This window comes from Acomys minous (genome assembly GCF_964271855.1).
Source record: "Acomys minous genome assembly, chromosome: 1".
NCBI lineage: Eukaryota > Metazoa > Chordata > Mammalia > Rodentia > Muridae > Acomys > Acomys minous.
The window spans coordinates 104,652,644-104,669,289 of NC_140483.1; the positions used below are offsets into that span (position 1 = coordinate 104,652,644).

The 16,646-nt window shown below is 41.2% G+C and overlaps 1 protein-coding gene across 2 annotated transcripts in view; it reads left to right on the forward strand.

Annotated features, from left to right (window-relative positions):
- Positions 1 to 1,321: 1,321 nt before the first annotated feature.
- The window catches only part of TRPA1 (transient receptor potential cation channel subfamily A member 1), a gene marked incomplete at its 5' end in the record, with an annotated part of 44,125 nt that continues 28,800 nt past the window's right edge, over positions 1,322 to 16,646 (forward strand). For both annotated transcript variants that reach the window (XM_084780392.1, XM_084780393.1), the window contains 6 exons: positions 1,322 to 1,432; positions 7,175 to 7,334; positions 8,689 to 8,864; positions 13,993 to 14,100; positions 15,515 to 15,623; positions 15,802 to 15,947. In XM_084780392.1, coding sequence (XP_084636518.1) covers positions 1,322 to 1,432; positions 7,175 to 7,334; positions 8,689 to 8,864; positions 13,993 to 14,100; positions 15,515 to 15,623; positions 15,802 to 15,947 — 810 coding nt within the window. The remainder of the gene's footprint in view (positions 1,433 to 7,174; positions 7,335 to 8,688; positions 8,865 to 13,992; positions 14,101 to 15,514; positions 15,624 to 15,801; positions 15,948 to 16,646) is intronic.

Here is a 16,646-nt window from a genome sequence, read left to right on the forward strand (position 1 = left end):
CATGATTGCTCAGTGTCACTCAGCTCTTTAGACTCATCCCTAAACCAGCCCCCTTGTAACTCTTAAGCCAAACAAACTACAAAACCTTCCTGGCTGGAGCCCTGGGCTGTGTCCCTGTTTCCTGTGAGCTCGGGAGATAGGTGGTGGTTATCTATGTCCTGTGCAAACTCAAGCCCCTTTGGCAAGATGTTTTCCTGTGTTCTCACCTGGGCCAAACAGCAGTTGCACAGTGGAACTAGCCTCCAGGATAGAGCAGAACACTCTTCTGTGGCCACAGTTTACACCTATGCTGTGGATGAGTGAATTCAGGGCAGACCCAGAAAGATAAAGCCTTTAAACAAAGCTGCCAGGCAAACACCTTCTGCGGGTCAATAGTAGCTTCTATTTAACCTGCCATTTTATTAACCATATGAAAAGATAGCCATTTTATTAACCACCTTAGACAGGGGAGCACAAAGCAGATTAATACTGCTATCTACAGGAAATGAGATCCGAATGCAAAGGTCTAGTCACAGATCTAAGTCAATTCACTTCATCCTGACATCTGGGAAGAGAAATTTTGCTGAAAAATCTTACTTGCCTCAAATTCAAGAGCCCTTCTTTCCACAAGGAGTTGTCTGTGGACAAGACAGCTCTATTTTGTTGTATTGATACACTCTCATGCAGCCAGGACTGACCTCAAACTTGCCCTGCAGTCTAGAAGGACCTTGGACTTGAGACCTTCCTGCCTCCCCCATACTTGTATTACAGTTTGCGGGATTATACCAGTGTGCCTGTTTTTATGTGACACTGGAGAAGGTGTGCAGGGCTTCCTGAAGGTTAGGTAAGCACCACACCAAAGGAGCTACACTCCCAGTCGAACTAGCGGACTCTTATTGGGGAAAGATTTTTCTAAAAGTTCCGGATTCTATTCTCTCGCTCTCTCTCCCTCTCCGCACCCTCTCTCTTCTCCACTCATCCCTCCCTGCCCCCCCCCATTTCTTTGAGGGTTTGTTTTTATTTTAACAAATTCGTTGGATCCGCCCCAATTTGGAATCGCTCTGTGGACCTCCATAGGGGCGAGTCCTGGCCAGATGCCCAGGAGGTTCATTTCTGGATCCGGAGCCCCGCCTGCTGCTTGCTCTACAAGTAGCTCGGGCTGACTGAAAAACTCTTTGCAGAAGTTCCCTCCTACCCTGCAGCAGAGCAGGAATTTGGCTGCAGGGATCTCCCCAGCAAAGCTTGGGTATAGGTCCCAAGCTGGGCTCCAGCTCCTTTGCCTTGTCCCTTAGGTGCCGCCTTGTGGGGAGCAGCTGCGCCAGCTGGCGCCCAGGTGGAGTCAATGAAGCGCAGCTTGAGGCGGATGCTGCGCCCGGAGGAGAGGAAGGAGCTCCAGGGCGTTGTCTACTGCGGAGTGGAGAAAGACATGGGCTCCTCCAAGGAATGCCTAAAGGTACCAGGGAATCTGGAACACGCCGGGTGCGGGGCGATTGTGAAAGGTGGGAGGCTGGGGCTTTCCTTGTGTACAGTATTGCAGTACTTCTGCACTCTAGTTTAGGAAGCTGCAAGCTTGCATGGAAACAAGAGTATCAGGGTACTACTGAGCATCTGTAAGTACTGCTTATAGTCTCGGTCTCCCCCAAACTGCGGTCACATTAGTAAAGCTCTACCACACTTCCAGGTGGTCCTTTGTTTTGCTTACGTGTTTGCTTAACTCTGTCTTGCCAGGGCATGGTTTAATGCCAGAGGAGATGTGCCCATGAAGTTCTTTGGATAATTTACAGAATTGGGACCCAGGGACTGCTTTAAAGCCAGGATAAATTTGGAGTGTGTGCAGTTCCCTTTGAACGTTTAAGCGGATTTTAATTAATTAATTAACTAATTAATTAATTAATTTTGGTCTGTCCAACAAGTGTGTTGGGATGGAGAAGCGTTTCTATTTAAAAGTGAAATAAAGAACTCTGCGCTGGCAAAGGATGCCTCCTGGAGAGGAACTGAGGCAAGACCTGAGGGAAGATGTCAGTGAGTGAGTGCAACTGGAGACTCCGCATGGGGAGACCCAGTCAGGAAAGGAGGGTCCCTGAGCTGGGAGCAGCTAATTCTCCGTTCTTTGGGTGTTCTGACCCACAACAAAGTCGCACTCACTCAATACCAAGTTGCTGCTGCTGCTGCTGCTGCTGCTGCTGCTGCCCTGGTCTGAAGGGTAGAAGCCCAAAACAGCTAGTAGACTTCCTTAGCTTGAGGGAGGGGCTCTGAAATGTCAAGGTATTAACTGTGGCTTTCCAATTTCTTCCTTGCATTGTTAATCGTTCCTTATGCATTTTCCACCCCCAGGGGAAATGCAAACACAAACTTCCTATTGCACTTTCTTTAACTTACAAAAGTCATAAGCTTACAGAGGAAATTTTAGAGTACTTTTCAATTCAGTAGTTTGGAGGCTTACTTTTTTTTTTTTAATTTATTTTTGGCCTTTTTTGCTTTTTTGTTTTTATTTACTCTATAACTTTTATAATTAAGATATATATATATATATATATATATATATATATATCATATACATTTATATACCTGTCTATATTATAGATAACTAAATCTTTTTTCTTTTATTTTTTAAAATAAATTAATTTTTAGAAACTGATTCACTTCACATTTGTACAGTAGCCCTCTCACTTGCCTCCTCAGTGGTCGCACCCTCCCTCCCTCTTCTCCCCCCCCCTTCTCCTAGTCCTCAGAAAGAGAGAGCCCTCCTCCCCTACCAACACACCCCAAGACATCACCTCTTTTCAGGACTGACTGCATCCTCTTCCTCACTTGCCTGGCAAGGCTGCCCTGTCCTGTGAGGGGAAAGTGATTTAAGAGCAGCCAACAGAGGCCATGGCCACAGCCCTGCTCCCCTTAACAAGAGTTTCATTGCATTCCATCCCGTGGCTCACACCATGATTTATTTAACTACTTATGTACTGAGGTGCACTTAGGTCATTTTTGTTGCTTGGTTTTGCTGTTTTATTTAGCTTTGATGTTTTTATCTATGACTGTAGACGTGATTACACTCTAGGTGTCCATTGGTAGCTTTGTCTTAAGAGAGACAAGAAGAGCCTGGAGTGGTGGTGCTCTCACTTGAGAGGGAGATGCAGGCAGATCTCTGTGAGTTTGAGGCCAGTCTGGGCTACAAAGTGAGTTCCAGGACAGCCAGGGCTACACAGAGAAATTCTGTCTCTCGGGAAAATAAAAAAGAAGGGGGGGAGGAGGCAAGAAGTATGTACAGCTTGAGTTTTGGAAGACACTGCCCATCTCTATGCAGACAACACTGTCAGCATGAGTTGTCAGAAGCATCCTGCCTCACCCAAACCCATGCACAAGGCTTCTAGATACAGCAGTGCACCCCCATCCCACATACACTCAGCATGTTAACCATGGCCTTTGCTGTAGCAGGAAGAACCACATCGTGGGTGAATTTCAGCACTAGGATGCCATAATTACAATTAATATGGGGCAGAAAGAAATGTTGAGCGTTCACAAATTCCCTGATTAGGCGTTCAGTTTTCTAGAGATTTTGGAAGAAATCCTGCTATCCAATCCTAATATTTTATTTTTGTTTTTACTTTAGTGTCTTTAGTTTCATTGACTAGTTCAATGAACTAATTCAAGTTAATGCTTCACTTCTTAAAGAATACTTTAGCATTTAATCATTCTTTGGCTATAGATAGTTTTTCATCTTAGTTTTCTTTCCTTTTTGATTTTATTCTGATTAGACATATTTAATTCAAGTGATCTAAAACACATGGGTCTGAAGTCTGTAATTTGAAGGGCTTATTTAGAACTAACTTTCCTAAAAATGATCTAGTACCTGTTGTCTTGAACATAACCATAGAACTCAGAATTCAAGAGTTTACGACTCTTCAACACAGAAAACCACACTAGGTTAAATTTATGTGTTATTCCGCCAGCAGCTTAAATATACAAACTAGGAAAAAATAATGAAACCACATTGCAGTTCTGGGATAATGCTGATATTATAATGATTTTTAAGTGTGCTTTCCAGATTGGAACATATGAAACCAAGCAAAGCATTTGTCTCAATTATTTTCAAAGACATTTCTTAATAATCAATTAGTTAAGCAATTAATGACCATGACAAAAACCAAAATAAAAATGCAGTGCAAGCTAGTGACATTAAGTGGTCTTATTTTATATAAAAATGTATCTGTGAGCGTGCCAGGTCTGCCTTAAGAACGTGCTTGATGACATGTCAGGTTCTGAGAGAGTGTAACATGCTCCATGAGTTCACATGGCATGTTTTTAGGCTGCTTCATCACCACAAATTCAATAGTCTCTTGTGCGCTTCTGATCCAAGTCTTTCCTGTAAAGAATGTGGAGGGTTTGTGTCAACTACTTATCTCTGAACAGATTTGCAAATTACTCTTTTTGGGCACTGGTGATGGGCAGTTGAATCCCCTGTCATCATCCAAGGGATATCAAATCACTTGCTAAAATGCTTTCAAATTGATTTAGGTGAGCACTTCCTTTGCTAAGGTAAGGCATTAAGGGCAGGAAAAGTCCTAATTCTTCAAGAATCTCGCTTTAATTATTGGGTATGTGTAAATCTGAGAATGGCTGGATGCCTTTGTCTTACCATATAGTCACTAAGGGCACATGGAATTGTTTTTTAGATGTAAAGTGACACATTTTTTTTGTCTCTGCCAACATAAAGGTAGCTACATTTTAAGTGCTATTCTGTGACAAGAGAAATAAAATTCCAAGTTGGAAATTTAGAGATTGTAGTTTATTCCCTCCTAGCATTTAGTGAATGAACCTTATGCTAAATTCATCGCTGCTCTATTTCATAGTTTTTCTTTGCAATAGTGAGAAAACTTTTAGTTTTGACAGCTATCTTTCGTGACAAAGGGAACCAATCCTTGCCACAGGAGAATTCAAGCAACTATCTTGATCTTTTGTTTGGAGACTTTTTCTATGGTTTGAGGAAAAATGTATCATGTTGTCTTGGTTCTATGCAAAACTACTGCCTGTGGTACATTTCAGTTTGGGTCTTTGTTTTAATGAAGTTATTGAGAAACCACATTGAAAACAATTTAGGCAAACGTTTTCACTTGGCTGTTTGTAAGTCGGGAAGGTACAATGCTAAATAATTTGAATCTCAGTACTACCCCAGAACTACAATAGAATCTGTGACTTCTTTCTATTTTGTGCATTTCCACTTCCAGGAAACTAAAAGTCACTAAGTATCATAGTGTGTATAAAACTCTGTAGGGGGCTGAGCTATAGCTCAGCTGGTAGAGTACTTGCCTAGGATTGGTGTAGGCCTCGGTTTGAATGCCAGCATGGAATAAACTTGAGCTGTTGTTTATGCATGCAATCCTAGCATTCAAGAAGTAGAAACAGGAAAATCAGAAGTTCAAGGTCAACCTCAGCTATATAGGAGGTTTAAGCCTAACCCTGGGGACACCTAAGACCCTGTCTTAAAGGCAAGCAAAAATCTTTATGTCCTGTGTTCTGTGTGAAAGCTCCTTTCTCCCATTCCTTTCTAGAAAAAAAATTACACATATGACTATATGAGGAAAAATGAAGCATAGAAATGCATAGCAAACACTGAACACAATACATAAAATAAAAGGGGAGGAAAGAATCAGAGCGGTTCTCAAACTTTTGTTTTCAAATCCAATTTGAACTGAATAGTGTCCTAGCTCACACCTACAATCTGAATATTAGGGAGATAGAAGCAGGAGGAGCAGGGAGTTGGGGCCATCCTCAGCCACACAGCAGGTTTGAGGCCACCCTGCCTTACCCAAGATTCTGTCCTAAAAATTCAAATCCTTAAAGTAGACAAGTAAACAAGAGCCTAAGCTCTCATGGCACACATTACAGTCATCCTGTCAGACACCACACATGTTGGTCCACTCCTCATTGATCTTGGCATGGCCTCTGGGAAGCAGGACTTGGAGGGCTAAGGAAGGCTGGGAGACGATCCCTAACCATTCACTTGCATGTACATCAATTAGTCTAGAAGCAAATTTGAACAGAAATCTCATAAAACTATTGAAGAATAATTCAATCCTTCTGTAATTACTGGTTTTGAAAGGTCTTTATTTTCTATGTATAGCAGTTAGCTGAATGAGGGGATTGCTTACTGCCATTATAGATATTAAGTGAAAAGTCTTTAATTAGTTTTGTCAGGAGTTGCTCATTTTCAGGAGAAGGGCCACTGTGTTAGATGCCCCCAACCAAGTCCTGTAGGGACACTGCTTCAGGATGTGCAAGGAGAGATTGGATGGAGGATGACTGCAGGCAGAAGGGGACAGACAATATAGAACCATAGACTCTGCCTCTTCTTACTATTTTTGCCAAGTGTCTATTAACTGTACAAAATAAGGGCTTTCAGACAATTTTGCAACACAGGTTCACTGTACTTTCATCATTTTCAGTCTGTCTATCACTTGATTCCTCTTGCTATACTGAAATAAATACTTTTCACCCAGCAAAGCAAAGCCTTCTGTGCTTTTAAATATATTTTTTCCTCAGAGGACATTTTGTAAGCTTCCTTTAAACCAATCAAGATCCATGCTTAGACTGGGCCTAGCTCCCCCCGCCCCCATACAGATTTACCTGATGGGCCGCTCAGACTTCATATGGGTCCTCTTATAATGGGAGTTGGGGTTTTCTATGACATGGACTTTGTTGCCAGCTTGTTTACCAAGTCCCTCTGGTGGGACTGCCTCGCCAGGCCACCGGGGAAGAGGACAAGCTCAGTCTTGATGTGACTTAATGAGCGAGGGTGGATGGGAATGCAGGATGGGGTTTCTCTTCTCTGAAGTATAGGGAAGAAATGATGGGGGAGAGAGAGTGGAACCCAGAGAAGTGGAGGGATGTGATTACAACCAGGATGTAAAGTGAATAAACAGCAAAAAACAAAAACAAACAAACAAAAAAACCTTTCTTGAGGCCTTTACTTCTATGACCTATGTAAGATTATGGTCAGACAAAACATTTGTTTAACATATTTATCAATGTGTAGTCATTTGCCTACTTTATGTCTATACTGTGTTCTTTAAGAAAAGGTATTTGCTGTAAGCATGACGGTGTTGAATTAGTAAAGTATGGGGCTATTACATGACTTATCTTATATTTTTCAGTTTGGCCCATCCTTATCTTAGATAACAGACTTTTTATATTCCTCTAGGTGGACATTGAAGGGGATATGTATAGGCTGGATGACTTCATCAAGAACCGAAGAAAGCTAAGCAAATACGAGGATGACAATGTCTCTCCTTTGCACCATGCAGCAGCAGAAGGTCAAGTTGAAATGATGAAGCTGATCATCCAAGGTTCTTCTTGTGAAGGTAACCAGGTGCTGCGGTGACGATTCATCAAGTCATCATCCTCTTAGAGTTTTGAGCGACCAGGAAATTTGTACCTGTGGCATTGGCTGTGCTTATGGGCACACAGAATAGGAAGAGTATGTCTGGGGAGCTTGAGCTAAATTTGTGAGTTCTGCTTTAGGAGATTAGGTGAGCAGCATGACCAGCCATACCAAACAGGAACAAAGTCAGTGAGAATGTGAGGTTTGGTTACCCTGAGTTTGCTTTAGTTGGGCACATGCTCTTGGAGATACCACATACACAATTAGAACTTGCAGAGGATCGACTCACTCATCCAGGCATTGGCTAAGACGTTGGTGAGACTAAACAAATGAATGGACATAGGTTAAGAGAGTAGAGATTGTTAATAAGAGGGAGCTAAAGGGACTGACAAAAGAAGAGAGAGAGGTGGCAGAGGTAGAGTGGATAAGAGAGTGGTGGGACACGGCCAGGAAAGAAGTCACTGGGATGATAAGGTAGGTAGATCTAACTAGATGTTACAAAGACATCAAGTAGAACAGAGGTCACAAGAAAGTCCTGCATTAGAAAGCCCCTACAGAAAAGTAAATTGTGAAAAGTGGTCAAGATAAAAGTCCTTTTCAAGTTGTATGCTGGTAGATTAAGCTGCTTAGTTGTTTGATACCCAATAGAATTTTTATTTTGCTTAAACAGAATGGAGGAGTCCTAAGGTGTGTGTGTGTGTGTGTGTGTGTGTGTGTGTTGAGTTGAGATTTAAGAACTTGGATGAATGCAAGGACAAAGGAAATTTTAAAAGAGAGAGAGAAATAAGAAATAGGGCCACCTTGTGGTTCCCACTACTGTTGAGAGCTACCATGTCCTGTTCATGAGTGCTTTTCTTTTTCCTTAGACTTAGTGATATATCACTGGCATTACCTTATCATAGCTACAAGGCAGTACAGGTCGAAGAGCATTCTATTCTTCTGCAGCATTCACAGGGAAAATAGTCTCCCACGTCACGGGGTTATCTTTGGTGCAATTGCAAGCTTGAGTGCAATCACAGTCACATGGAATTTAGTTGTTATCTGCTATTATGTAATCTCAGCATTATATCATAATAAAAGTAATATACAGATAAAGAGTATAACAAGAGGATCTATTTTTATATAAAACTTTTATATAAAAATTTAACATAACTTTTAAGATCTATAAGTACTTTCATGTTGTCTCATCTGGTGTCCATTATATAATTTTTAAGCTAAAACTATATCTTATTTCCATATTCCAGGACAATATAGATGGTTTTCGATATGCTTGACACTGAGTTTTGGAGAGGGTAGTAGTAGATACATTAATGCATATTTTGTTATTTCTTTAGTGCTAAATATAATGGATGATTATGGAAATACCCCACTACACTGGGCTGCAGAAAAAAACCAGGTTGAAAGTGTGAAGTTTCTTCTCGGCGAAGGAGCAAATCCAAATCTCCGAAACAAAAACATGATGGCACCGCTTCACATAGCTGTGCAGGGCATGTACAATGAGCTGACCAAGGTGAGGCTGCTGGCCAACTGGCACTGAGGCTGACCATGGAGCAGGGGCCAGAATCCACAGCTGACTCACTTCCCGTTTCAGAGAGCCTAACTGCAAGTGCCACACAATAGCAAATAGAACCTAACAGTTATGTTTCTTTCTCACCAAGTGATGGTAGTAATAATGATGAGGCAGAGGAGCGATGGTAACCAGGCAGAAAATATTAACAGATTGTGGTGGTGGTGGTGATGATGGTGATGGAGGTAATAGTGGTGGTGGGGTGATGGTGATGGAGGTAGTAGTGGTGGTGGTGATGGGGGTGGTGTTGATGGTGGAGGTAGTAGTGGTGGTGGGGTGATGGTGTTGTTGATGGTGGTCGTGGTGGTCGTGGTGGTGGTGATGGTGATAGAGGTAGTAGTGGTGGTGGTGATGGTGGTGGTGGTGGTAGTGATGTGAATGCAGCAGGGAGGAGGTGGTGATGGGTGATATTGGTGAAGAAGATTATGGTAACGATAGTCATCTTTTTGTGAGTTTTAATTTTTCAGATATTTTTAAAAAGAGCTGTGTGCCTTTACTAAACTCTCATTTAAACAGTATCAATTAAGACTATTAGTATCTCCATTTTATAGCTGACTACGAAGAGGCACAGGGAGAATTGAATAACTTGCCTAACACTGCACAGCTCTTTTCTTAATGTTCCTAGCTCCACGTTTTGCCATTTAGATCTCTCTGATTCTGTGACTAAAATGCAAAGCGTGATTAGAAGCTTGGTGAAGGCAGAACCCATTACTATGGTGTTCCAGTTTTGTTAAATGGGGAGCCTGCCAAAAGACAGATCACCAACAGATACAGAGATCATATGGGGGAATCTTTCTTTCTTTCTTTCTTTCTTTCTTTCTTTCTTTCTTATTCATCATCATCATTATTATTTTTATGGATTTGTTTTCCTCAACTAGAGGAATCACTGGTTAACATCTAAAGGGCAGAGCTTAGATCTTAGCTTTTATAATACACCCCATAGATTCACAGGCACATTGGAAACATAATCTGCTTCCTCAAAGAGGAATGCCGTTTTCAGATGAATTATGTTCTAGAATTGCAGTTCTTAATCTGTGGGTCACAACCCACACATCAGATATCCTGCATTATAATTCATAGCAGTAACAAAATTACAATTATGACATTGCAATAAAATAATTTTATTGTTTGGATTCAGCACAACATGCGGAAGTATATTAAAGGGTCACAGCATTAATAAGATTGAGATCCAGTGTTCTGGAAGGTCATTTTGAAGCTATGCTATTTGGAACTTAACAGCAGGTTTTCCTGTGGAAACAATACTGGAAATGATCATTTTTAGCTAATGTGCTAACCTACACTCAAACCAATTGTCAATAAACCAGGAAAAAGAGTTCCAAGGCTCCTTTGTCACAAAAAGTTTCTTTTCAGCTCTCAGAAAGGTCTGAATTCTAGCAATCAGAGAAAACATGGGACCCTTTCATCTTGCCCACTGTGCTTGGGTTTTGAAGTCTGTAACTTTTATGACATGACACTGTCATCATTAAGCATTGCTGGGCTCTCCTTCCTGGAGAAACAATGTTGCATTTATCTGAGTAAGGTTGTAGTTCTTGATGACAGTGTCCTGATAAATGGTGGTCATTTGAGTGAACTGGAACAGTGAATAAGCAGAGGATGTGGCTGAAGAATTGGCAACAGTGAAGACTGCACAGGACACTGGACAATGTCCATGGACACAGGCTGTTTGCCTTCTTCCTAGTGCCTATGTCTTCCCGCAGCCACGCGCTGTTTCTGCTTAGGTTGGGGAATTAGTGTTCGCAGGGACTGCCCACTGGTGTCAGGTATTTCCCGACGGAGCCCTCACACTTTCTCTGAAGGCTTCTTTCATCAATAAATGGTCATTAACTTAATTTATTTTCATCTTAATAGCATGATTTGGGAATTAGAAGGCAGATGGTAGTTGAAAGCCTACAGTTAATTAGAAAACTCTTTAGAGCAACCATAGAAATCGAAGTTCAGAGATAAAGCCCATAAGTCACTTGTGAAATCAATCTGTAATAAAAGCAAAAAACAAAAACAAAAAGAAAAACAAAAACAAAAACAAAAAAAGAGAATGACAGCAAAATTCTAGATGCCCTGAGCAACACAAATCCAAAAAGAAAGCTAGGGTGCGAGTGGGCTGAACTGTCTCTGCCTTATGGTCTTTATTTTATAAACCATAATCATGTTTAACCATGCTCTTAAATCCTGGCTCATATCAGTAGGATACAGAGGAGGTTTGCTCATAGGCAGCAATTCTGTTCTAGCCTACCTCTCTAGCCACATCCATGGTCTATCCTGGTCTATTCAACCTTTACCAGTTTAAAAGGTTTTTTCAACTGTTTGAATTACCAGTTTTCCTCTATAATACCTACTGTTGCTTATTTGTTTATAAAGTTTAAAAAAAGTCATCTATGAATCACCTTAAGTTCTTCCAATGGCAGTAATCTCTGGGGACCATACTCCTAGGGGCTTTGGCATGACTATTTCTTGATGGCCTTTGTACTCGGGGATTAAGCCGGCTCAGTTGCTTGGGCCTTTCCTTAGATCTCTTGGATTCTTATCAAAGCGCCCTCAGAGAATCCCAGCTTCAGGACACGCCTGGTCATGACTGAATTGGAGGAGGTATAGAGCTCAGGGCTTTCTCTGTGACCACTGTCACCTAGATTTTAACTCAGCCTTGAAAGATGATGCTAATGACACTACAAGTAACTAGATGCTGCAGATCTGTGGTCTGCAGTTGTCTGAGTGGAAGAGTGGGAATATGCTTCTAGAAGACCCTGGTGGGTTCCTGTGCCTGTGATCTGGATATGAAGGACAGAGCCTGAAGGTGCTGAGTGGCCCTTTGCTTCTGTTGCTCTTCACTTTTAAAGAGTGCCCCTGTTTGTCCTTATGCACTAAACTGCAGCTCTAGTTTCTCCTCTGAACAGAACTCATCAGTGAGCCTAATCCATCTGCTGGGTGTCGGCTTAGAGTACACTCTGTTCGGCAGGCCTCTGCTAAGAAGTTGTTATTTTGAAGAAGTCAAGGATTTTAAGAAACAGCTGGTTGGATAAGCTTTAACAAATAAAGAGTGATAACAAATGCAATTGGCCTGCTAGGCTGGCAGGTGCAGGCTTGTAATTCAGTTGCACTGGGGCTAGCAAAGAAGGATGATAAATTCAAGTCTTTCCTGCACTACCTTACAAGGTAATGGCAAGTCTGGGCAATGAGACACTGTTTCAACAGTGACAATACATCTACAAATAATGCTGAAGAAATGACTCAGTGCCTGAACATCGCCCAACCAGCAAGGGATACTAGGTTCAGCTACCGGTACTATAAACCCATGTTGAGTTTTACTATAGGATTAGCACAAGAAGAGAGCAGGTTCCCAGATAAACTCACCTCCTGGCTGAAGAGAATGTCAGTTCTTTTATTCTAATCCTAATTACCATTATGAAGTCTAATATCATATAGTATGTATTATCTATATCTATATGCATATATGCTATTATTATACAATGAATACAAGTTAACGAGGCTGCAACAGACTTCTGGAGGTTTCTAAAATGTGTGTGTATGTGTGTCTGTGTTTGTACAAAGAAAAGAGATGCAGAAATAGAGAAAGAGAGAGATGAAAAGACATAGGCAGGCACACACACACACACACACACACACACACACACACACACACACACAATCTGTATTAATAAGAGAATGAACCAGGCCAGTGGTAGGAGGAAGCTGTTGCTGAGGCAGGGTTTGCGAAGCTGCCAGGTCAAAGGCTGAATCTTAGGACAGGATGTGGCAAGTTCAGATTTAGATCTGGATAGGGAAAAAGGTGGCTAGCCAGAGAGTCAAGAAGGTTGCATCAGCAAGGACAAACCAATGCTGAAGTCCTAGGGATGGCTGGGAATCCTCTGCTTGCCAGTCCTGAAGAGGCTTGCCCTAGGTATCAGGTGCTATGTTGCAGGGAGAGGGTCATGTCATTGCAGTGTTATGTGTGCTTCACTATATGACGTCCAGGAAGGGGAGCTAGATACTCTGCTTGGTCTCTTTGGGGTGGCTGATAAGTCCAGGGGCAGGGCTTCCCTGATATGGTTTAATATACCTGTCTATGCCTACTGCCTCAATTCACCATAAGGCTGGCCAGGGTCTTTTCTATCTCTGGGAATAAGTGATCTATTGGCCTGGGCTGGATGGGTGGTTCTGGCAGATGCAGTAACCTGAGGGCTGTGGTCACCCTTTTCTCCTAAAAGGGAGAAAAAACAAAACAAAACTACTTGTAAATTGGAAACTCTCAAAGCAAAACACAGTGTGAAAAAAACAACCCTCTTTCACCAAATGTGGAGTACCTTAGCGGGGGTGGGAGGTCGGAGAGGGTCGTCTGATCTAAACACTACCAAAGGTCAATATTGTTAACTTTTTTGAGAGACTTAACCCTGGTTGAAGAACAGAGTAGACTTGGCCAATAATAAGCTGGTGGTTACTGGTGAGGGAGGAACAGATTTTCACTTAACTTTCCTGAGAATTATTAATTGGCATTTAATCAGAAAACTAATTTCTTCTATCCTAGACCAACTTTTAATTAATTTATATCAAAGACAGATTTACACAAAGCCAGCTTCCCTGCTAAAGAGAATAGGGTTCCTGTTGGCATTTCTTGTAGTGTTTGTATTCCGCCTAACTGTAGGGAGAAGGAAGTCATTTGCCCTTCCTTTCTTTTTCTCTTCCTCTTCCCACATCTTTCCCATTTCCCTCCTTCCCTTGAGGCACATATTGAGAATATGTCCACACATTTATTTCTGAAGATATTACCTAATGTAAATCCTTGAAAGTACTGCCTTTTCAGTGAAATTATTATTTACCATTGTGATTCTGTTGCCAGATACGCAGTGCAAAATTCCACTGACTGGAATTTTGGCATTAATATCATAATCTCTTTGGTTCACTCATTTGATGAGTACTGCATATAAAATTTATGACACATGTTATGGAATTGGAATAGGAGAAGATGAATTAGACATGGTGTTTGGCTACCATGTCTCCTTAGAGATCTATTGTTATCAGTAGATTAGCTGTTTAACAATTATGTCTTTATTTTGTGCAGGTCTTGATTGAGCACGATGCTACTAACATCAATTTAGAAGGGGAGAATGGAAACACAGCTGTGATGTCCACATGTGCCAAAGACAACAGTGAAGTGTTGCAGATTTTGGTTTGTAAACTGATCACCTTATGTTGCTTTCTTTCTGTGAACTGGACACAAATTGTTATTTAAAAAGCACTTCATAGTATCTCATTAGCAAAGTGTGAGATACATATAATAGGTCTAAGGAACCTAGATCCCTGTGGTTTTTACATGGATCTGCTTCTAGGATCCAATGCAGACCCTAGATAGCAGAAGAAGATTGAAAATGAAGCATGAAAGAAAACACAAGAAAAATCAAATAAAGAGAAAATATAGGCAGGTAGTAAGATGAATTTGATAGTAGGTGCTAGAATATAAAACCAAAATATAACAACCTCTATGACACTAAAGCCATTCTATCCTGGAGTAAAGGGATAGCTCAGCGGCTAAGAGCATTGTGTTTTCTTCCAGAGGACACAGAGTTGCTCTCCCACACACACACATAGTGGATTACAATCATCTGTAATCCCAGGAGATCTAATGTCCTCTTCTAGTCTCCGTGGGCACTGGGACCACACACAGTTCAAATAAAATTTTTTAAAAAACCATTTGATTGTGAGCTTTCAAGTGGCCAAAGAGAAAAAAAATGAACACGGTCAGTTACAGAGTGATTTGACTTCTAAGATTCAAGCCAAAATGGAATGTTGTGTTCTTTCCATCTATGAGATTGGTATGTTCCTCTGAGGCGGAGTCCTGCACTGGTTCACTATCCTAAGGGTCTGAATGCAGAAAGCCAGTCATCAGCCATCTCTCTGGGAAGCCACCTAGGTGGGATAGATACACCAAGATCGTGGAGGTACCTGTCTCAGGGATGGCTTCTGTTCTTGGTACCGAGGGCACTTCGGAATTTCATCCAATAGTTATTTTTCAAATGTCTCTGGGTTGCTTGCCTGCTGTTCAGAAATAAAAGAATATGTGCTAATGTTTTGCTTTTATGTAAACATTGAGTACTAACAACTTAGAACAAGAAAACACTGCAGGAAGTGACGGAACATCAGAGAATTCTAGTCTCTGAATTTTTAATATAGTGGGTCTTAGAGCTTTAGACTTACCCGTAAGTGATGCTACCTAAATTGTTCTTATTCATCACACTGGGTACTTCTGCTGCCACAAGCAACTATTGTAAAACTGAAAACATTTATATGACTCAAATAGTCCATGTTTTAAAATTAAATATTTTATATGACATTGACAAAAGAATGTGTTGAGTTTGTTGAGGCCTTGATGTAGTTATCTTTGTACTGTGGAGTGTCTTCATCCTTATAAGATGTACAGTGCCCACGTTGTCTTCCACCAGTTCTGAAGTTGCTGCTTACAGAGCCCTCTGCAGGTTTTCCCGTTGGCTCTGGAGGGTGGAATTGTGTGCTGGAGGCACAGAAATTCTCACCCATCTTGGTCACTTAATTTATGTTACTGATTTTTTTTTCTCCTCTTCCTCCAGTTAGAAAAAGGAGCTAAGCTGTGTAAATCAAACAAATGGGGAGATTACCCTGTTCACCAGGCCGCATTTTCGGGGGCCAAAAAATGCATGGAGTTAATATTAGAGTATGGTGAGTGAAGCTCTCTACATTCTGCATAGTTAAGAAACCTTCAGATACCCTTCATTCAAAAAATGATACAATTTATATATGGGCCTTTATGTTATTCTAATGTCTTCTCTTTTTAATACCCATTTATCTTTATCCTTTAAAAAATTTTTTTAATCCTAAATGGTGCTTTCTTCTAAAGGTGAAAAATCTGGCTACAGCAGGGAGTCTCAAATTAACTTTGTGAATCATAAGAAAGCCAGCCCACTCCACCTCGCAGTTCAAAGTGGTGACCTGGACATGATTAAAATGTGCCTAGACAATGGTGCACATATCGACATGATGGAGGCAAGTGTGCGGTTTATGTGGCAGTCTGACTTGAGAATCCCCATGCGTTATTTCTCAAATGTTTTGTGGGTTACTTTATATTCAGGTAAGACTTGGAAATTCATACAGCACAAAGGAATGCCCATGCCGAAGAAAACATTCTCTAATTTTATAAATTTCAATATTCCAAAGCAAGTGACAAAGCAGATGCAGTATTGAGCACATCCCATTTAACTGCCATGAGCTATATAGTAAGGGCTAACCTCAAAGATAATAGCATTGATATTTCCAGCCAGGAGCACTAAAGCCCAATCATGAAAGCTTTGAGTTATAGCTCTGGCCTTTATAGACTTGTATCTTTTGACTAAGGATCACTTAATTTACTTCTAAGGATATGTATGTAAAAGTCTTGCCTGAGCATGGGTCTGGACCTGATTAATCACATATAGTTCAGGATCTTTTCCCTATAGTGGTCTAGGCAGACACCATAAAGGCCTTTCCTTTCTGGAGAAAACAGAGATTGCTTAATCACATGAAGCTTCTCCCCGTTGCTTCCAAACTCTTTTAAATAGAAATGACTTTGCCCCTATGAAGTCATTTCATTCAGGTGTTTCAGTAATGAAAAAGCCCCGACTCCCTGAGCAAAGAACAGTATTGCAACGATAGTGATGGAAGTGTATGCCAAGGGCACTTGGGTTGCTAGTGAGGACCCTTACCAGG